Source organism: Drosophila virilis, chromosome 5 (genome assembly GCF_030788295.1).
Source record: "Drosophila virilis strain 15010-1051.87 chromosome 5, Dvir_AGI_RSII-ME, whole genome shotgun sequence".
NCBI classification, from domain to species: domain Eukaryota; kingdom Metazoa; phylum Arthropoda; class Insecta; order Diptera; family Drosophilidae; genus Drosophila; species Drosophila virilis.
In genome coordinates, this window is record NC_091547.1 from 19,135,260 (window position 1) to 19,159,397 (window position 24,138).

Genomic DNA, 24,138 nt, shown 5'->3' on the forward strand with positions numbered 1-24,138 from the left:
ATATGTATCAAATGTATAATATATGAAAATGAAGAAGGGACAGGGGCCTTAAAGGCCAAGCAAATATTTTAAACATTTCTTTTATGGAAGGTTCACCCAATCGATCTCCCAGATTTATTTATGTAGTCAGCCTTATAAATTAAATAGACGTACCAGTAGAATAAGTAAGTAATATATATATATATATATATATATACTACTATTTTTTCACTTTGCTCATTATATTTTGCATATATCTCACCCTCTGCCCGTCTGCGCCTGCCTCTATCTGGCTCCAGCATAAAATTCCTGCCGAGAGTCTCTCTCGTTTGCAGGGTATCAAAAAAAACTGCTGCATAGCATGAGGCGCCGCTCGACTGCCGCCAAACAATTACACACATAAAGCAAAATGCTCTACAACTTTGAACTGCTGCCCGCTCAACGTAACAAGCCACCCCGCTAGTAAAGCGCCCGCCACCTGCCGCGCTCCGCACAACCAGAAGCAGCAGCAGCATCAAGTAACGTAAACAGGCAAAATTCTTTGCTTCATTCACAAGCAACCGAAAAGGGCGCTAGTGATATGCTTTTAGCGCTCACTGTGCGCCAGGCATGCGTACTGTGTGCCACCAGCTGCTCTCAGCGCGGTCTGGCAACGCTGTAGTGCTAAGACAGCAGGCCACACAACTGCTGAGTACTGCTATCAGTAGGCTTGCTGCCCTCGACTCGAAAGCGTCGTGGCTGCTCTGTGCTTTGTGCTCTCCGTGAGTGCGACGTAAGCGTAAGCGTGTGAGGGCTTGTGCGTGTGCGTGTCTGTGTGCGTGTGCGAGTGTGCGTCTGTATTTGTGCGTGAGGGCGCCAAGTTGTTGTGTCTTTAACAACCAGGAGCAACAACAAGCACAGCGACATTGAACCACCTGCCACAGCGCGTTGCTATTTTCAGTGGCAGATAAAAAAAAAATGTTTTAAAAAAAACTGAAATAAATACACACAAAAAAAATAAACGGAAACTTCCGGCTAACGATTTGCATATAAAAACGGTCAAAGAAAGTTAAATGCGAGCGGAACTGGCGGAAGTTGTGTTTAAACAGCAGCAAAAACAACAACAACAACAGCAACAACAAGAATACAAACAGTAAACAGGCAAGAAAAAAACATTTCGCAAATCAACACCGCGCGCAGGAAAGTAGGCAACAGTTTTTTGTTGCGCACCATGGAAATGGATGTCAATCGCCAGACACGCCACAATGCCAACCTAATGACCATATCCGCCCGCTGTTGTGCCAACAACAATGCAACAACAGAAACAATAGCAGCAACAACAACAACAACACCAACTTCGCCTGTAGCAAGCGGCTGCTGCGGCATCTTGAGTCGACTATTCTGCGTGAGCCGTCACAAGGCAACGCAGTCGGTGGCAGGAACCGAGTGCAGCCACAGCGAGTCGCTGTTCATGCAACGTAAAGCACTGACAACACAGCCGGCAGTGCAACGACGTCGACGCACGCCACAGGAAATCTATTTCGAGAGTCGCGGTAAATCCTGCAAGAAGCTATTGAAATTCAATGGTAATTCCAATAAGGTGAGTGCCACAAAAAGTAACTGTAACTGTGTGCTTGAGTGTGTGCGTGTGTCTGATTTGAGGTGTGACAAGTGAAATGTGAGAAAAAGAAATACACAAAATATGTTGACAAATTTAAGAAACCTATTTGCATAAACTCCAAGTGACAGCATACGAGGTTTGCTTCAAAGATAAAAAGTTTAAACGAAAGTATTGCAAATAAACATATATCAATTCCTTAATTCTATTGATAAGAGATGCGAGAATACCTTGCTATAAATTTTAATACCCCAATTCTCTGCTTATCTGTAAAATATTACTATAATAAATTTCATCTCTACAATGTTACCGTCTGCAGATTCGAGATTATTCGTTCGCTTCGCGTAAAAAAAGTAATTTATAGGTATGCCCAAGAACACCCGAGCAAACAATTTGAAACTGTTAAAAGGCCTCAGCTTCTTTGCATAGCGGGGTATAGTTAAGAGCCGACCACATATAATATAATATTTGGGAATACTATAGCTATGTATTACATTATTATGCTAAGTCTGATTCTCACTAGTTACTCAAATCAAAAATAAGTCTTGCAAATAAATCAGCAAAATTATTTATGATATATTTTATTAAGCGTTAAGTTTTTATCATTATTGTAAGGTCGAAAATATTATGTCTTTTTATCCTATAATAATAGATCATAAGCCTAATATTCATATGTGCTGAAAAATGATATGGGCTAAGAGAAAACATTGCAAGACACTTAAGAGCTCACTTAGTTGATAGTTATATCATAAAATCCTTTATATATATAAAATAATTGCTTGTATTTGCCTTGCCTACAAAGATAAGGTGTTCTTTCTTGTTGATCTAAATTCATTTTTTTTTTTATATTTAAACAAAGACTTTTATTTATATATAAACAAGATTTGTAATACTTGTCATGCTTTATAAAAGAATAGCTTCAATACAATAGCAAGAAAATAAATTTGATGTATTTGTGTCTTGCCTACAAGGCAAAATAGATAAACGAACTAGTTCATACACTAAGTCATACAAGAGGCCGAACTATAAATAAGACAATAAGAAATATGTTTTTCGGTAAATTGATTTTAAATATTAAGCGTTTTTATCCCTTAGTAGATGTTCTAGACGTTAGATGTTCTAGGTTAAAAAAAATCAGACATTTTTTTCAAATTAATCCAATTTAAAAGTATTCGTCTTCATGTGTATTTCCTGCGGCTCGACTTAACTATTATAAATATTTGTAGGGTTTTCAATAAAAGAAATAAATTAAATTTGAAAAACTTTTGAGAGAAGTTCAAAGGCTGAACCACTGTTACCTAACACCGCGAACAGCAAAACCAATACACAAGTGATTTCACTTCACAAATTTCATGTGAGTATGTGTGTGCGTGTGTGAGTGTGAGTGTCTGTGTTTGTGTGTGTGCGCGCTATTGTTAGAAAATTTGGAAAATTTGTAGCTGTGGCTGTAACGAGTCGTGTGGAATTGAGTCGATTGTTGGCCTTTTGTTTGCGCCGCCTGCCAAGGTGTGTGTACACACACGCACACACATATATACACGAAATCACACACACTCTCAAATACTCATAGCAATACTCATATTCAGGCTTGAACTCATATTCATAGTACTTTGCATATAAATCATTTGGTATTGTGGCTGAGTCGCAGTGCGCTTATGAAATATTTCGTTTTGTTTAATGCGCCAGCAACTTAAAGCAATATTGCTACATGCCACATGCCACATGCCACATGCTGCCTGCTGCCTACCGCATGTGCCACACTCTGCACACAATCTACTTTCTATGCTGCCGTGCACTAATTAAAAACGTGCAAAAAGCAAGCCAATCAAACAGGTCGATGCACAACAATGGCCTGCCCAAAATCGCATATGTGCATATGCACATATGTAAATGCACATACATATGCATGTTCGTATGTATGTTTGTATGTTTGTATGGTGCACAAGAGCAGCGCCTGCTAACGCCCCAGGATACAATGCCATGTGCTGGCCGTCCAGCACTAGGCACGCACTGAAGCGCAAGCAACAGGATGAATTTGTTAAACAACATGAACGTGAAGCTTGGTGGAGCTGTTGGCTCTCCAAGAGGCTGGATGGCTGTCTGGCTGGCTGGCTGGCTCTTCGTTCCGTCCTGGACTACCATGTGAAAAGTGAAAAATGAAAAACTCATTCGCCCTATCAAGTGACATCATCAATTTCAGTCTATTTTGCACTGACCAAGCGAATGCAGCTGCTGCACAAGTGGCAGAAAAAAAAGGAAGGATGAAGACCGCCAGAGAACATTAACTGGCCAGGCAGACGAAGTCGCACTTTGCATTTGCCACAAGGGGCGGTGTATGCGAAAGAGTATTAGCAATCGGGATTTTGTGGCCTAGCAACAAAAAAAAAGCACAAAAAACAAAACAAAAAACAAAAGAAAATTCCTGCCAAGCTTTGTTTCAAGTTGAGCTCTCGTTTACAACTGTCAGTCAGTTAAACCAAAAGCGATAAATACACTGAAACTTTCAGGCCAAATAAGAATTTAAGCTAAGGTATTACAGAAGTCGAAACGATAATGACTCCTGCTGAAGTACATGAAGTATACAAGTGTCAACTGCTGGGGCAGACAATTACAATGGCAAGTAGGTCGAGCGTTAAGCTTTAAGTAAAAGTTGTATTACTATTATTCCATACAAAAGGTCGAGCGTTAAGTAAAAGTTTTATTATTATTGCTCAATACAAAAATGCATGCTTTAAGCCTTTGTGAGCTGTTTTTTTCCGTTTGTAGAATCGAATTCAAATTAAATGAGCGACAGTGCAGCCATGACAAGCTTTCGACATAAAAAGCTTGCCTAAGGCCTCGATCTGTAAAGCTACTTTTTCTTAATTTAATGACTAAAACAAAAACTCTTGTCAATACAAGCAATCACACTCAAAGCTTTAACATATCCTTAAACTTCCTGGTCATAAGCATTAAATCAAATAGTCGATGGTATTGCAAAGCATGCACACGCTGATATTAATGCTTCATAACTTAAATGTAGTAGCCTTGAGTAAGTTCATTAAATTTCAATAAGTTCAACCAAAGTTAGCTTTAGTTTTGTTTGCGCTTAATTAAATTTTAAAACATATAAGCCAGGCAGTTTCCTTAGTGTCCCTGGTTAGTAGAACCAGCAACATCATCAGCATATACCTGAGCTACAGAAAATACAGGAGAGTGTCTCTGTGCTTGAACCCCTCGGTCAGGGCTTAATTTACACCTCAACCCACTCATCGATTTTATAATGAAGCTATGGAGCAGAGTCAAGCAAAATGTTTGTTTTACCACAACCGGTTGAAGGGGCGGGCAAATGTTTGCAACCACCGAAAAAACCTACCCCCTGGCAAACGCTTGGATTATATTGCATTACGGAAATCGGGGGCGGTTGTGTTACCTTGAAAAGCGCTCTAATGTCATTACTTTTATGTCATCAGCTGAGCTCATTGGAAGGCAGCCTTGAAATGCATTCAGAAACAAAGATGAAAGGCCAGGCAGAGATAGCAGATAGCTCAAACTGAGAGTCAAATGTGTGGCTGCATAAATTTGATTACAGAACAAATCCAATTTGCTATGAAACACGACGAATTGTTAAATTAGACAAAGGAAACAATTTTGGCTAATCAGCTTTAAATATGTTTATGCAAATTGTATGTTGTATGTTCAGGAGAAATTTTAGTTTTTTTACTTTACTTAATTAAATTTGAATAAGACGACAGTCAAATATCTATTTAATTATTGGTACTATGTGCTTAATAGGATTGACTAACTATATTGAACGGAACTGAGGAAAACTCTTTCGTTTGGTTCCCAAGTAAATTTGAGTGTATATCAAAAGTGATAGTTTAAGCATGTTTATAAGAAATATGTCTCTTTTTGCTTGATAAAAAAATGTATTTGCTTTTAATTCTTTTGATTCTTGTATCGTTTTTAATTAAGAAGGCCATTCATTATGTAGTATTCACTGTGCAGCTTGCATTTATTTTACAACTTTTCCACTTCAGTATAATAAAATTATATATATTTCAATTTAATATACTTTACAAAAATAACACATTGCAATGCTCCAGTTGAATGCCACCGACTACGCAATACCTTGTCCACATATATATGCCGACTAATAAACTGAAAGTCCTAGACAAACTGTGCCCTCACGAAATTGTAGAACTTTACACCAAAGAAATCTAACTATTTGTTAAGAATTTAAATAAACTTGAAAAATGATTTAGATTATGTATGTATATTTTTTTAAAAGTCGGCTTAAAAATTAACATTTCATATAACATTCTCACTTCCCAAAAATGTCATTAGTGAAAAGTTAAATAATGCGAACATGCTTATAGAATATTGATCGAATTTGACATATGGCACATACTATAAGAGTTTTTGCAGTTGCCACATTGCGGTAAGGAGCTTAAGGCATTTTCTTTTCAAATATGAAGAGCTTCACTTCAATTACAAATACTGGGAAAAATACTTTTATATATATTGATGTCTGGTAGAGGTCCTTTGACTTGCCCATTAAATAGTTGAAAGAACTGGAATTCGGCATACTATAAAGCACTTGCGTTTAATTGTTTGCACTTTGTGCACAAAAGTGCCTATTACGAAGTAAACAAGCCAAAACTATCGTAAAGTTTGTGGCAGAGCAGCTTAAAGGCTTCATTACTTTTCAGAGTTTATCAGTGTCGGCGGCGCTTTCTCTTCTCTGATTGCCAAAGAGTCTTTGCCAAGTTTGCGCATGAAAGAAATCATCATGTGCCAACATTAGTGACCCAGCGCATGCATAACAGACTAGTTGGCCAAAGTCCTTCGTCCTTTCATCGCCCATAATTATGCTGTAGCTGCTTGCTGGTTGCTGGTTGCTGGTTACTGGTTGCTGCTTGCCAGGGTCCGGGCACAAGGCTCAAATGCAAATGCAAATCAAGCAACTGCCTCGGCAACAAAAGCCGTGAGAGCTCAAACAAAAAAGGGTATTATAAAATGGACAGCCCTCGCCTGCAAGCGGAAGTGACTGGCCCATCTGTCTGTCTTCCTGTCCAGCTCTTTGACTGTCGCCCCTGTCAGATACAGTGTGTATGTATGTCTGTGTTTGCGTATATGTGTGTGCTTAAGTGTGTGTATATGTATGTCGCTTGGAGCGTCGTGCTGTGTGCGAGCATTGTTATACCCGCTCCAGTCGCAGGCAATCGGTCATACCATTCCTATACATTGTACCTAGCTTTAGTCACATATTTGTTAAAAAAAAACCGAAGACATATACACATTTGAAAAATAAGAGTTGAGTCAATCCACTTGGTAAAAATGTTTTAAGAGACGTTTAGAGACATTTAAATAGACTTATAAATTCATTCAGTTCAAGCTAAGATTCGCTGTTTTTTTAGGCAAGCACAACCTAATTATTACCTTAATACGATATTAATTAAATGTGTTAAAAACATACATTAAAGTAGTACATTTAACCTCAAAATTCTTTACACAATTAATTAAGTTAGCTTTTAGCGGTTGCGGCCAAAAGGCAGCAACAATCCGAGTTTCAAGTCACTTTTAAGCCAAGTGCGGGTATCTTTTAGTGCCTTACTCACAGCACAGTTCATTTCTGTCACATATTCTTATGCAAAAAAAAAAAACTAAATAAAAAATGGGGAAAAAATTGCCATCAACATTGCAACGTTGTAATTGCCAACAGGCAATGAAGAGCCAGCGTACACTAGCGTAAAAGTAGAGAGAGAGAGTTGAAGTTACAAACTGTTGGCTGCCACATGTCCTGCAGCTCGCTTGAAATCCCTCAGCGAGGACTCAATGCATGCATGCATGCGTGTGTATGTGTGTGTATGTGTGTATGTCACGCTGCGTGAGCTGTGCAACATTTCGAGCACACGGCTAATGTATTTTGGCCGCCGCTGCTCAGACAACCGCAATGCTGCCAGGCAACCAACGGGTAGAAAGCGGTTAGGACCCCAAGTCCGTTACCCCCTCCCCCCCCTCGCTAGGACCCGACAACTTCGGTCTGATGAGCTGCCTTTTTTTTTTTTGATGATTGGCCCGACTGTTCGCATTCATTACAATCAGGCCTGATTATGTCTGGCAAAAGTTAAACAGGCGCCAGCGACAAAAACTCAATTCAAGAGTGAATTTATTCGAATGCTCTCGCATGCTCCAACAAAAGCAGTCAAAACGTTGCATATACAAAAAAGAAGAAGACAAAAAAAATATAAAATAAAAAGTCATAAAAATAAACCGTTAATCCAAGTAGTTGAAGCAATGGACTCGAAGCCCTTTTGCCCAACCAGATGAAGCGTTTGCCCTTTTTTGGAGCTGCAGCCCCCTTCGGTCCCCGGCCCGGTGGCCCTGCTGCCAAGCGTTGACGATGACAAGGGTGCTTTGCCGCCTCACTGACTAAATAAAATTGGAATTTATTATCATGATTTATAGCAAGAAGAAGCAGCAGCAGCAGCAGTGGCAGTAGCAGCAGCAACAACAAACAGCGAGAGCAAAAAATAAGAGATAGAAGCAGTCAAAATGGCAGCATCGCTCTGCCTGCGACCCTTTTGGCTTCTTTTTCAACACTGACTCATTGGCCGACTCCAGACCAGGCCAAAAGCCAGGCGACGCCGATAAGTAGGAGCACTTTTAGATTTATACACGACGCCACTTATTTAAATGCCCGACAAAGTTTAAGTCACGCCTACAGCCTTGACGTGCTGCTGGGCGTGTCCCTGCACCATGGTAGCCAAAAGGCTTAACTATGCATTTCAGCTAGTTTATTAGGGCTTAAAGCCCACCAACAACAACACCAACACCAGCAGCCCAGCAGCAGCAGAAGCAGCGGCTAAGGCGATTTACTACGCCCCAGCTCTACGCCACGCTGCGTATGCGTAATTTTAGCTGTGGCGTTCACAAAATCTTAAATAGATAGCGATTACTGAACTGCTGAGTGGCAACTTTTATGATTGGGTGGCACGATAAGACCACAGCTGCAGCCCAACGGCAGACTGTAGACAGCAACTTAATAATTCAAAAGAAAATGCACAAACCAAAATGGGAAATTGCATGCGCCAAAAATGCACTTAAAATATGTAACTAGCTTACAAAAAAACAAGAATTGGCTTGAATTCGGTGGCGCACAAGTAAAAAAATGTTAAGCCTTGACAAGAAAATAACTCTAACTTAAAATTAAGCGGAAAATATATTTTTAATAAATTCATTTTACTTTCGATTCTTATTTAATCGCATATTTAAGATTTTTTGAGGAAAACGATTAAAATTTCTTACATTTTATTGCAATTTTTTAGATTCAATCTTTTTAATTAAGACTTTAAATTTAAAAGTATCATAAAACCAGATTTGAGCCAAGTATTGAAATATATCAATAATATTTGAAAATATATTTAAAGTCTATCGTTATTTTTGTGAAAATACAATAATAGTCTTATGCCACGTAACATCCAAGAGCGGATGAGATTGCGAAACAATCTCAAAGAAAATTGACAAAGTTCTGCACAAATAAGTATTATGCCAATCGGACAAAACTTAAGACTGCACCCAAAAAATCTTAAATCTCACGCATCAGATGAATTTTCGGTTAAGACTGCCGCCAAAAATTAAAGCATTCTCCTTTTTACCAAAAACGCAACCTCAGAGAAACACATTTTATTTTAAAATATTGTATAGATGGAGAAAATTAAAAATAATTATAAAGCATCATTTTGCAAGTAAAGCTAAAACGCAAATAAATTAAAAGGAAATACCAAAAAGGAAACCCCAAAACCGTTTGAAGTTATTTTCAACAAGGGTCTTCAAAATATTCCTATGTTATTGTTCTAGCAGCAATTTCGCAGTTAGACAAGTCTGAATGAAAATTGAAACGTTTTGCCCAGCCGCACATAATTCATCATCACATGAGAAGTCTGTGGCCTAGTCGAGTGGGGCGTGAAAACATGTCTCTGACCAACGAGGCTTGATGCAAGTACTTTTCCATCAGTGCTCGTGCTGCTTTGCACCCCAATGGATTACTGGGGAGGCCTGGCCCCAACAGCCACCCAAAAAAAAAAATGAAGCAGAACAACATACACTTTTCACTAACACCTGCACTTGCAGTTAAAAGGACACAAAACACGCACACACACACACACAGAAAATCCACTCTTTCAGCTGAGTTTGGTGCAAAGTGCGAGCACTGCTAAGCTACCACTCCCATGCCACGCCCATTTATGTATGTTGTGCGTTGTTTAAGAAACAAATTTTTTGGCATTTTGCATACAAAAATAAACAAAAAAGAGTTCAGTTAAATGGCAAAACTGAAACTTGTAGCTGTCAATGCTGGGTGAATTTTTCTTATTTTCATGCCGTTTGCATCTCAAATGAATGTTGAGCTTGAGTAGGGACTGTGTGTGAGTGTAGGTGTGTTTGTGTGCACACACAATTTCATTTCACCTGTCGGCTCAATGTGCCATGGTAGCTGTTGTTGTACTTAGACAATGTACGAAGGATATACATAAATAAAGCATGCCACTTTTCTTCCACTTTTTTTTTGAGGGGGAGGCGCCTTTGGCTAAGCTGCCGGGCTTGTCGTGAGGCGCCGCCTGCGCTCGGCTGCTGTGACAAATTGCGTTAAGGCCATGTTAAGCTGCAGGCAAAAGGACGTTCGCAAGGACTCAGCTGCCTGCAGCTGGGTAGCTCCAGCTCCTACTGCTGCTGTCGCTGGCTTAATGCAGTTAATTATTGCAGCATCTATTTAGCATTTGGCCAGACCGCATGCCAAAATTGTTACCGACTGGCGCTGCAGAGTATGCTATACTCTTTTTTGCAGCCCTGCTGTGTGGCATAGACAACAATTTGATGGGGCGCCCAGCTGGCGCTTGATTAGCTCTCTGCTTGTATGCGTGTGTAAGTTATATATATATATATATGTGTGTGTGTGTGTGTGAAATTTCGATAGCACATATGCTGTCAACAACATTTTTGGCTCCGGCTGAGATTTTTGCCTGGCACCAAATTTTGATGCCAAACAAGATTTGTCTGAACCCAGCCAGCTGTGCTATGCTCTCATTTTGTCATGCCAAAAAAAAAATAAATAAACTAAAAGAAATAAAAAAAATTAAAAAGAGATTTGTGCCAAAATTAAAAGCAATTTCCTTTGCAGTTTCAAAAAGCAAGAAAAGCTGCTCAATTTCCCAGCGCATCAATTTAATTCAATTTATTTAATGTCCATGTGTGTGTGTGCTCGTGTTTTTGTGTGTGTGTATGTGTGTATGTGTGTGTGTGTTTCTGTGCGCCGAGCTAATTCAATGAACTAGACAACAAAATAACTTAAATTTTATGTGGAAGATAAAGCCCTGTGTATCATAAAACTGCCTGCCTTTAAAATATCTTGATACAATCCAGCAGAGCTCCCGCAAGGCCACATTGGCAAACGGGAATGGTGGTCCTTGCAAATTTGACGGCTTGACAGAAGGCAGCCGGAGTCAGTCGACCCGCATACAAGTACGTACACACACACACACACACACACACACACGCACACACACAGGCACGCCAGCAACTTGTGATATTTGATGGATGGTATCGCAGATATGTTAACGTGCTGGCAGCCAACGGATTCGCGGAATGGCGACGTTATTCACCGACTTGGCAGCATGCCTTTGATATGAGAGACACAATGGGCCAGAGCTGAACAGAATTGAAAATCAGTCTGGGACAATACAGCGTACAGGCCTACGCTCTCGGGGGGCTGCTTTAATACTTTACATACAATGCATGAAAAAAATGTCAACAGTAAATGGAAACCATATGTGCTTGTGAAGCCCATTGAAATAAGTATGCTAATAAAGAATTTAAGAATACATTTAACAATTCTTATTATCATTTTTATTTTTTAAATTGAAATTAAATCAAAAGCTCGGGGTAAATTCGAGAAATAAATTACAGATAATAAACATATTGCATAATATTTTTACAGCTTAACAGAACTATATATATTTTTTATTTTTTGGTTGGCTGGACTGGACTCTTATATTGTAATTATAAAATTTGAAAAGTATATTACAAATCTACAATGTCTAATGCATAAAGAAGTGATACATCTCCGACACTTAAAATTTAAATATTTTAGATCAGGATCAACAACCGACTTGATATGCCATCGTTCAAGATGTTTTCAATTGGGCAAACTGTGTTCTCTAGTTCATTTATAGATGGGATTTGCAAACACAAAGAATAACCACCTGACTTAACCATATTTCGCTGCTTTATGCTAAAATAATAGAAAATTCAATTAAATTGTCATTGTCAGTCGCCAGTTGCCGCAGTTTCCCGAGCTGCCACAGTGCTGGGTTATATTAAACAATCTGCTGCTGTTTTAAAGCATCCTTAAATAAAATGATTTTATGCTAGGCACTGTTGGCAATGAAATACGAGTGCGAGAGACCAGCAGTGGGGAGCGGGGTTGCAGAGGCGGCTTTTATGTGGCGCCATATAAATTCGGGGAGCCCATACTTCAGGCGCCGCATTACGTTTATGGCTGGCTAAATTAAACACAAGAAGGCAGCGCCGCCAAAGTGGCAAGGCAGCCAGTTGAAAGGAAGTGTGTGTGTCGGGGGGGGAGGGGAGATTGCAGAGGCAGGGGCACGGTCGCTGACTGAAGGGAAATTGCTACAAGTTGCTTTATTTTATGCGCATATTTGCGCATATTACTCATACGCCCGGCTGGCATACATCTTCATTTAAGCAAACGTCTCCGACTTTGCCTCACTCCCAGGCCCCCCTCAATTTGCGAGTGTTCGCGCTTGGTTTGCTGTGGCGCAAGGAGTCGTATATTTTTATTTTATTAAATTTTCATTTCATTTGGGCTGCTTAACATGTTGCATGCAGCTCCAAAGCAGCCATATTCGCCGCTTTAAATGAAAAACTGGGGTGGCAGGCGCTAGGAGCTGGCTGTCATTACCAATAATTGAAACAAGGAGCATTGGAAAATAATTCCCGCTGATTCCCTGATTGGTTGCGAACATTTTTGAACAGACGCTTTGGCATTTCATTCCGCGCCTGATTTACGCTAGCTGCTCAAATTCCCAGCACTATTAAAGTATGAATACGCTTTGAATAAATGTGAATATACGCAGGCTGGAGATAGCTTTCCTTTTTGGCAGCCTTATTCGCATTCGCAAGCGTCGTTTCCGTTCGATGAACATTCGAGCAGCGCATTTGCCAAGCTAACCCAACTCCAGCCGGCTGGGGTACGAGCTCCCAGCGGAGGTCAGGCCTGCTCTGCCCTGCCCGCTCTGACCTATGCTCAGCCTTTTCATGGGCCTAGCGTATCGGCAAATGGGTTATTGATGAGCTATTTTGCAATACGCTGGAGGAACTTGGCATTCGCTTGGCATAAGTTACAAAGCGCGCGAGCGCCAACTTTTAAGCTGCTGCCGGGCAGGAGGTCTGGAGCGCATTTAGTCTCTGGCTGACTTGTGTGAATCGAAGCGTGACTGGGACTTTGCAGAGAATACAAAACACAGCAACAACTTGTGGCTGCCTAATGAGAATTTCAACTTTGAATCGCACAAAAGCAGACTTAAGCCCTAGTACTTCAACTCCAACCTCACGTTCAAGGCCCTCAAGATAAATATGTTTAATGGGAATAGTAATAAAAATTTAAATCATTTTGAAGCAGCCTTAAATTTAGTAAACCTAACCCACCTTTTAAATTTTGCATGCTGCTTCCACACTTCAGACCAGATTATTGTTTTTACTGTTTTCAAGAGTAATTCGTGTTGGAATTTCAACTTTGAATCGCTTTTAGATAGCCTGAAATTTCATTTAAGCCTTGAGCTTAAGCTTACGTGCATCTACTCTAGCCTCACTTGCGTCGCACTCTGCTTAGAGCTGGTTGAAATAGATTTAATATGTTGTATAGGGAAAATTAAATGGAAATAGTAATAAGTCATTTAAGTGTCTAAACTTTGTAAAGACAAACTTGACTTACCTTTTTTGTTCCATTTCCTGCTTATGTCGAGAACCATACAAAAAGTTGACTTGGAATACCTTTAAGAAGAAATGAAAATTTGTACAAATTATGCTATATCACATTTCACCAACTCTAACCTCACTTTTGTTAATTCTAAGTTCTGAAACTTAAGCTTTGCTCAAGCTTGATTAACTCCCATTGAAGATGGGTACAAAGTGTTGCCTTTTATACTGAACTTTTTACGGTTTATGTCTTAGTTCGTACGATTTGAACTAGTACTACTTACAAAAGCTATAACTCTCAACTTGTCTAAACAGCTATCTGCTGAGCCAGGGATCTGCTTTATAAAGTTTAGTTGCTCCTGGCTTATCCTGTCAGCCGCTTTAGTGCCGCTTTAATGCCAACAGCGTAGAGCGTGCTCCTTAGACGCTGTTCATCCTTATGCTCATTCGCATAACTTTGGACTGCTTCGTCTAACCCCTGCACATATACACACATATTTGTATATACGTATATAGAGTGTGTATTGCATATGTATGCAACTCTGTTGCCTGCAGCTCAAATTTCATTAACGCTACTTTAAAATTGTGGCACATGCGTGGCGCAGCGTCTGCGTCCGCGACTTCAGCTCTGTGACATAAATGTGCTTAATCTTTTACACGGCAACCCACCGAGGACGATACATGTTCAAGTACACACAAATAACCATACATGAATACCTACATGCACACATATGTGTGTGTGTGTGTGTGTGTGTGTGTGTGTTTGTGTATGTGCACTGGACCACAGTGGATAAGCGCTGTGTGGAATACGATATGATACAACAGTGTGATATGTGTTCATCTTAGATAAGCGATTGAATCATTTTTGCACTTGGGATAAAGGCAAGAGATTTTCTATGTCACAGATTATCTACCCATACCCAGTCAAAAGGGTCACTCGACGAGGATGTCATGGGTTCAAATACCTAGAGAAAGATTAATTACTACGATGGCTAAAAATCACAGTAGCCTGTGCTATGTAAAACTTTAGTTTACTTTATACACTCTAATGATAATATATATCATTCTTAGCGCAACGCAATCAGTATATATTTAGGAAAAAATAAATCCTTACGCCTTTATAAGAAAATATAATACAAATAGATATAAGCAGCGTGGTCGAAATTTATTTATATTTATAATGTTTTTCTTTTATTTCGTATGTTTATTTTTGTTTTTTTTTTTTGCAGCTACTAAATCTTTTATTTTGATAAAAATAACACGTCAATTCTATGAACAAGCAAAATGTTAAGTGTCAGGCAAAGAATACCTGCATATACATTTAAAATTATTTACCATCATCCAAAATATAGACAGTTTAAATTTTGCTACCATCTGTCAGATATATGGCCCACTGTGCAGCCGTTTTCGCCGCATCACTTGTCTAACATATCAAATTTGTAGCTACGCATATCCGGCGCCTCAGCATGTCAACTGCGAGTAGTACAAAAACTTTTGGCGGCGCTTGTACTTTGGCAAAGAACTTTAATTTCTGCATTACTAGCGACGCCGCAGCGGGATCAGGACTCGGGACAAGGGGAGCTGCATCCGAGACACATGAAAAGTTTGCCATATAAAGTTACGCTCAACAACACGCCCCAAGTTGCTTGGGCTTCTGCTTTGTTAGGGGTTGGTTTGTATGGGGGTAGGGCATGGGGTATGTGTGGGGAAATAGTTACGCCGCTTAAAGTTTGCCCGTAATACAACTCATTAAATTTAGAAAATACTCGCGGCAAACTTTGAGGCCGTGGCATCTTTTGCCGGGCGTTTGCCTAACATCCGTTGACATCTACATTTACAGCACGCCGTTAACTTGGCCTGCTCCGCATGTTCCGCCTGCCGGAATGCGGCCCAGCTGGTCCGGGCTGAAAGGATGCGTTGGGGTCTTGGGTTTGGGGCGCATATCCTGCACTCTCTAAGACATGAAATTTAAGTTGCGTCAAGTTTAATTGCAACGGATGTTGGGCGTGTAAATTATTTTGTTTGGGCTGCCTCATTTTCTCTGCTAATGAGCAACTTATTAAAACTTTTGGCCCCGCCAGCTCTGCAGGCCAATTTGAATGCCGGACCCATGGCAAGCGCCACGAATTCCGAGAGGGCATGGAGAAGCGCGTGAGGCGCATAAATAAATACGAATAGCAATGCCAATTGAAAACAAAGCCAAAGATAAGTTTACAGCCAGCCGAAACTCATTTACAGTTTCTGAGCTAGCACAAAAAAATAAATAAATTGCTAAATGGAAAATGGAAAATGGGAACGAGCTAGAGAAAGAAAACTTCAATTTCTTCCGCACTTCAAGGCAAAGCACTCGAAACACGTAAGAAAGGGGAAAAAAACTGAAAGTCAAGTTACTAAAGGCTCCAATGAAATACAAAAAAAAATTCGAAACAAAGGACTGCAAAAAGGCGACGGCAATGCTCGAACTGCCGTTACCCTGTACCGCATTAAGAAAAAGAACACATCAAAAAGCTAAGATTTAATTCATTTCCTGTGTGAATATAATATTCCCCTAAAGGAAATTATTAGAATTTCTCATTAGTAAGCTATACCGGAAGATTACAGGGTATGCTAAGCCAATTGCCTGAAATGATTTGTAGTGGGAAAGAGGAAGTGGTTGGCGGTCTCTTGGTGTTGCGGATGCGGGATGTCTGTTGGCAAGTGTTTTTGTATGCGACAGCCTGTGCTTCAAGTGCTTAGACAATCGTGTTGAAGCTTTGATTTTCGAGCTTACTCCGGATTTGGCAGTGCACTGTAGCATACTTATGAGGGCGGGTAATTAACTTCGAGTGCCCAAAACACCCACACACACACACATATAGTGGGAAATTTTGGACTAAGTAATAGTCGAACTGACAAACTGAGTGACTGTTAAAGTGTTGAAATGTCTGCGGCAGCCGTTAATTAATTAATGTCAGCGACCGTCGAACGAAATGAGAAAAGTTTTCCACTGCTGCAAAACTTGGCAGTTACTTAAGTATTTGTTAAGTCAGAGCCAAGGCGTTCAATATTTGTCAATGAACTCATTAAGCAAATTAATAGACAAAGTTGCCAGCTGAGCACTGACATTGCAAGTGCTGGCGCCTTGGGGTTGCGGCATGGGCGGAGGGCATGGCAATTTATTTACTCGCTGCTGTGTGGCAATAAAATGGCACGCAATAAAAACCAAAGTCAACAAACAATTGCGCGCCACGCAGAAATCGATTATGGACGCCTCAAGGCAGCATAGCTGCTGCTCGGCGTGCAACCAGAGGCAGCAGCACCACCCAATGCCACAATCACAACCACAAGCCACGTTTTCGATTTTGCCATTGCCAGGCGACTTGGCCACCTGATGCCCCGGCGCTGAAATTGCCAACGCTGCAGTTTGGAAACCCAAAGCGGAAGTGATTTTCCTCCGGCATGCACGTGTATGTGTAAATGTTGCACACAGCATGTGTGTGTGTCTGTGTCCGCGAGTGTGTGTGTGTGTGTGGGTGTGAGGATTTTATGACCCTTGATAGTGGCAAGCGATTTGTTGCGTTGCATTTTCAATTTCGCAGCATGCACTTTGGCAACTTTGAATAATGCAATGGCAGGGCACCAACTGCAACGCGTACATGACCCGAACTCCAACCCCGCACCCAACCTTCCCAACAAGCCCCCGTCCTCGTCATCCTCCTCACCATGAATCCTTAACCAGCTTTGACTGCGCATTTTGGCAGCTTATTAAGGCGCTGCCCTGCTGCTGCCACCTACTTTTATTTATTTTGTTCCTCCCTTTTTTGATAATTTTCAAACACGAGCGCACAATTCGAGCGCAGCGGCATTTGGCATGTGGGGCAAGTTGACATATATGCAGCACGTGCGCTGCTATATGCTACCCACTGTGTGTGTGTGTGTGTATATATGTGTGTCTTTATGTGAGTTCCCAATCTGTGGCTCACGATTGATGTCCGAAACACACACATACATCCAACTGCAATCACATGCAGCTCGTTATTGGCCTGCGACTGCGGTTATGCGTTGCACTTTAATACAATAAGCGAACAACAATTGCAACAATAATGCACCTGATTTGACCTGATCACCAACATATTGTGGTCACTAATTAATTTGCAGCTAATTACCCCAGCTTTAGCAAAGGCTTATAATTGAACCAAGTCTCAAAATGCAGCAAGATGTATTGCAGATTCTTCGGCGCAAAATAATTTAAAATGTTTTAATTTACGTTTAAATTACGTTTAATTTACAATTATTTATTCTAACTTAGCATAAATACATTTTTTTAAATTGACGAATCACTTTAATAAATTCAGCAAATTTTCGCGGTGGTGTAACTTTGTTAGCTGGAAATCGCCTTCGATGGAAAAGTATAAACATTACACTAAACCACCCAAGCGACATACTCTTGCTACAATTTTAACTATACCCATTCCGAACCTTTTTCGAAGCGTTCGTTGTTGAATTCAAACCTGAACTCTGCCGTGTTACATACAGTACAATTTTACCCAATTATTTTACCGAATTATAGACTCGAATTGGACCTTATCAAACCTATAGCTGAAAGATTTTAAGTCCGTTTAACAGTCCGTAGACCCAAATCGGTCAGGGTTTAGTTTGGCAAACTTTTATATCTTTCGTCAAAACAATATCGATCCACTGCTCACAGGTTTAAGCTTTCATTCAGCAAACAGTCTCGGGAATTTAAAATATTATCTGCCATCGAGGTCAATTTTAAACAACTTTTCAACCATTTTTAAATCCGGCTTACACTTTTTGAAGAGCTCTTTCAATGACCACTCCTGAATTAACACACGTATACCTACCAATCTGCTTGTAAACCGTGCTTAAAAACTTTTCAAATAACTTTCAAACAGGATCAGAGTGCATCAAACGACCCCTTCAGCTATTAACAATAATTATGTATTAATGGATATTTGCGGTCGGATCATTTACATACGCTGCAGCCGTGATTTTTTTGTTTTAAATTATTCTCTTAACTGCGGCCACTCGAAAATCGTTTAATTTTCATTAATAGTCAAGTGGGGTTTCATTCGGGATTAATGTGCCATGGCCGCGGCAACTGAATTCGCATTGTTTTTGCGCCGTCTGCTAGTTAAATGCGTTAAGAGCAAAAATATATAGATATAAAAAAGGAAGGAATTATGCATGCATTTTTAAGCGTTGTCTGCGGCGCATTAATTTTAAACAATTTACCTGCACGGTTGCCTTTTGTGCCGCACTCAAGAACCAAAGAAAAAAAACTGAATAACCACATAAGCATTTTATTTTAAAGTCAGAAACTTAACGCGTGGCAGTTTCCGGGAACCTGGAGCATGCAGCCTGCAGCTGCAACCACTTCAATTTCAAAAGCAGCTGCTGCTGCTGCTGCTACTGCCACTTCTGCTGCGGTGGCCATTGCCACTGGCCACTGCCCGTTGGCCGTTGGGGGCAACAGCAGCCACAGCAGCTTTGGCAGCCGCCTGCAACTCAAGTTTTCATTTCTCTTTTACGCTTTGCTGCTTTATTTCAATTCCGTTGATAAAAACAAAACACAAAAAAAATGTTCTTTTGAATTCCAGAGATTTTTATCCCCTCTTCCCTGTTCACTTTTAAAATGCTGACTGTCGCTCCATTGTGCGTTTAATTCAGTGTTTGATTAGCGTCGTCTATGCAGCTGCAGCTGCAGCTGCAGCGGCTTATTAAGCATACGCCCGGTTGTACGCGCAGTTAAGCAAACATACATGAATTAATAATAAAATTCTTGCAGCGGCCGCAGCAACCGCACGCAAAATCGCTGCCAGTTCATGATAAACTAACTAACACATATTATTTATGAGCTGCCGTTGATAAAGCCGCCATGTACGGCATGTGGCATGTGCCACATGCCAGCAACCACAGCAACAATAACACAAGAACATTTGCGGTCGCTGCAGTGTTCAAATAATATTTTAAATAAAAATACAATTCGCAGCGAACACTGAAAATCGATTAAATTGCATTTAAATTAACTTTGCGTTGCTTCCCAACCGTTACGCATTATAAAATATATGAAATACACTATAATTAATATGTTATTAAAGTACATTTTCCATATATATAAAATGAAATTATTTATATATATATATTTTATTTTAATAAAATTCTGCATATGACGTTCAAATTAAAATGTTGACAGCCGATAATATATCGCAAAATTTTCCAGTAGGAAGACCCAAGAGATTCTTAACGATCTTATGACTTGAACAAATATTTAGAATTTTAGGCTAAGTTAATAGTAAGATTATGTTTATAAAATATTAGAAAAGTATTTTTTTTATTATCCATATAAAGTTCCTCGTATAAAAACAATTAATTGACAAGCTTATTCATACTATTTCGAAACACTCCCATATTCGTATAGCAATAAAAATGTCAGAAACAAGCTTATACATTTTTTTTCACACAATTAATTAATTAGCAACACTTGAAAGAGCATCCCTTTACAAGTATATTTATGTGTACATAGTATATTCCATTGCAATTTACTAATGAGTGGCACTTAGGAGCGCATATAAATTTCGTTTAGTTAGGGCTTAAACAATGACTAACTAGTGGCTGGTGGAAATGCAAATGTGAAGCAGTTTGCACTTTTTAATTACGATTTTCAATTAAAGTGCGACAGCAGCGACACACAAAACCAATTTGCAATTGGCGCTGGCTAAAATCTCACCCGATTTCTCTTTGCTTTGCATTCACACACAGATATTGCTGTATCCGGAGGAGGGCTGGGCGCGCACCGCCTCCTCCAGCTACTGGACCATCACGCCCTGCTGGTGGCAGCCGAATCGTTGTCGCATTGTCGAATGCGCTGGCACGCAACGGCAGGCGACCAAGGCTAGGATGTTGCCCATGGAACAGCAGGGCTCGCTGCTGATTGCCGGACACTTTCGCAGGCCGTCAATAACAGCGACAGGCGGTGCTGCAGCAGCGCCTACAACAGCAGCAACAACGGCTGCAACAACAACGGGTGGTGGAACAACATCAGCAGGCGGGGCTGCTGTTGGCGTAAATGGCAGGGCGCAGTCAAAGTCCAAATCACAGCTGGCATACAATGATGAGTTTAAACTGTATCTGACATCAAACATATCGATGGAGGACTACAACATGGGCTACTGCCTAACTGGCTTCGTCGAGCGTCGTTGTCAGCTGACAAACACCTTTCAAATGACGCACTTCGCAGTTATTAAGCGGCAATGGCCGCCGCCGTCCAATCTCAGCAGCAGCAGCAGCACATAGGCAGCATCCCGTGATCCCTCTGTGCTTCTAGCCACGCCCACTTAGTACGTACTACCGATTGTCAGCTGAGTATTCTGTATTCTCTAAGCCTAGCCATTAAGTAGTGCAATTTGCAATGCAGTGGCCCACGTGATAGCATCAGCAAAATAAGAAGCCAACTCAAAAAGTGTAGCATACTTTTCAGCGGCCCTTAAATAAATATCAAAATTGTTGAAACTGCAAACGCTGGGCAATTCTTTGCCATTTATTTATTTTTTTTAAACAAATTTCTATATGTGTATTAGTGCGTAATTTGTAATTTTAACTAAATGCTCTAAACGTGCTTAATTCGTGTGCTTTCGATGTTGTATAAACAACGAAAAAAGAAAAAAAAAACTTTTTAAAAAAATAAGCAGAGTAAGAATAATAAAAAAATATTTAGGTAACAAACTTCGGATTGCCGAATATTTGATGCCCTTGCATAAATTAAGAAATTTAAGTGCTGACCTTTTATTTCTTAATATTATAAATTGGTTGTAAGCTTTGATTTATTTGTTTTATATTATACACACTAATTCAGATCGATGTTATATTCTGATTTGACTCATATTTTATTACATCAGTCTAGAAATTAAGTTGAAACAATACAATTTTAAATGAAAGATTAATAATACATTTTCAAGTAACTTTGACCAATATTTTATATGCATAGATTGGGTTTATTGCTGTCTGTTTTTTCTCAAATTATATAAGTCATGACAAAATCGAAAATACCTTTGCAAGGGTATAAAAATCCGAAAACAAATAACTGCGAAATACAAAAACTAGAAGCTGTTAAAAGCTAAAATGCAACTAAACCGCTTTGCCGGCCATTGCACACGCGCAAATATACACACATTTACACACACACACACACACACACACAGAAACACACACACACACAAATACCAGCACACATATTGCATTTAAGTCAGGGCGCTTGGGCAGCTACTTAATGCTTAAAAAGTGCAACAAATTGAAACTTGTGCTTGTCGAAGCATGTGATTCTGTGCCAAGTATCGTGTGTATGTACATGTGTGGGTGTGTATTTGTTCGTGTATTTGTTCGTGTATATGTGTGGGTATTTGCTGTGCGAGCTTGGCCGTTCTTCAGCTACTTAAACAGTCATGTTGCAATCGTATTGCCTTTAAGCTTAAAATATGCGCAGCTCAACAAACAAATTTTGCTGATGTTTTCATTAACTGGCATTAAGGTGCATCAGCATCAATTAATACTAGCATCACATGGCATTAAAGCCAAATTGTGACAGCAGATGGTTTTTCAAAGTTTTTTATATATTAAAGATATTCACATGTTATGTGGTTATATAATCTATAAATATTTCTTATTATATTTTACATTTATTTTTTATTTGTGAAACCCTTTCAATATGATTTTAGCATGTTTCTTAAATAGTGTTATTTATTATATGGTTTTTAATTATTTTTCAAATTAAAGATATTCTCATACAGAGAAGATACTAAATTCTTTTTTAAAGTCCCTTATTTTTACTTGAGATTTTCTAATTTTAATATTGTTCAATTCCGTTTTCATGAAGAAGCTTATAAGCTGCTGCGTTCTATTTAACGCTACGCTCTAATCTAAAACTAGACAAACCTTTTAAAACTTTGTCCACACTCACATACTGTCTCTCTCTATCTCTCACTTTTTGAGCATAAACCGCAACGTATATCAACAATTCGTCCAATAATTGGAGTCTTTCGGCGCAACAAATGGCTACCACGCTAAACAAGGCCGAAGCTCCAATTGCCAAAACCCTAAGTGTTAAAAAAAAAAATCGATAAAAAACAAAAACTTAAACCAAAGCTACTTAAGACAAAAACTACAGCTAGGCTAAGTGCTAGATGTTAATAAGCAAATCAAAGCAAAATGAAAAAAGAAAAATAAAAAAAACATACCAAATCAATATTTACAAGCTAGTATTATATTATAAAAACTATGAACTATAAATTTAATATACTATTTATGTGTGTGTGTAGGCTTGAAGTGAACTCAAAGTTTTTGCCATACTTGTATCGGTGTATTTATAAACATATACATATATGCATATATACTATATTCAACTATGTATACAAAACTAAACCAAAATCAATCACTAACATTTTTTGCAGTAGTGCATAGCTCGCTTTTAGGCGCTTTTACACGCAGGCGAAAAGAAAACATGCCACAAAAAACAAAACTAAAGAAAAAAAATTAAAAACATATTTATACATATATTTTACAAGGTCTATAATAAATGTAAACTTTATTTGCTCTCACCCACAGCCTGCTCCCCGTAATTGATATTTAAGTATCAGGTACCTGCCAAAAAAAAAGTAAATAAATTAAATAAATAAATATTAATAAATGTAAAACAAAATGCCGCAACAACAAACACAAACATTTGAGCAGTTCCAAAGTCCAAATTGCAAGTCCAATGGCATTTTTCATTAGGCAACACACATACAACTAATTATTTTTTTAAATAAACAATTAAAAAGTTTTCTATGTATACAAATCCCATGGTAAATCCAACAAAAACACACACACACACACATGCGCGTATTGATGTTGTTGTTTTTCTGTGTCTAGATGAATGTGTCTATGTGTGTAGCATATTTATCTGCGATTAGCTTAGCGGTAAACTTCAAGTTAAAATAAAAAACTGAAAAACAAAACAATAAAAATAAAAATATAAAAAAACAATAGAAAAACATGCAAACCGAACACGCAATGAGCTTTTTTTGTAGCCAAATGGTAAACAGTAATTATAAATAAATTACTAATTAAATTTATAAGCGGCGCCGCAAACAAAAACACCATAAAAAAAAATTAAATCAGATACAACAAAGCACAGCAATTATGCCAGCTATACGAGTCAGGTAAGGGGCTTAAAATTAAAATTAATTCATTAAATTAAGCTTGTATTTAAATAATTACGTAAATGCAAAAGTTTGTACAATTAAGCGGAATTGTATCATGCATTTGGCTAAGATCAAAATTTAATGCAAACATAAATTAAAATTCAATGAAACACCGATGATGGCTGAACTTAAACCATAAATCAAATTTGACAACAATAAACAACTAAATGCAAAAATCAAATAAATGCAAACAAATATTTAATAATAATAAGAAAAACTTGTCTGGATAAGCAAGACGAGTTATTGTGGCCCGGTGCAAACGTAGAAAATGCAAGGAATGTAAGAATTGTAAGAGAATGAAAGAGAATTCAAAGCATAGAAAATAAAGCAACAGAAAAACTGATCAAA

General features: G+C 39.0%; 1 protein-coding gene across 1 annotated transcript; it reads left to right on the forward strand.

Moving 5' to 3' along the window:
- The first annotated feature begins 697 nt into the window (after positions 1-697).
- LOC6627195 (uncharacterized) lies at positions 698-24,138 on the forward strand. The gene is made up of 2 exons (XM_002049404.4): positions 698-1,558; positions 20,315-24,138. The coding sequence occupies exons 1-2, from the start codon at positions 1,190-1,192 to the stop codon at positions 20,846-20,848; spliced, it is 903 nt and encodes a 300-aa protein (XP_002049440.1). The 5' UTR covers positions 698-1,189; the 3' UTR covers positions 20,849-24,138.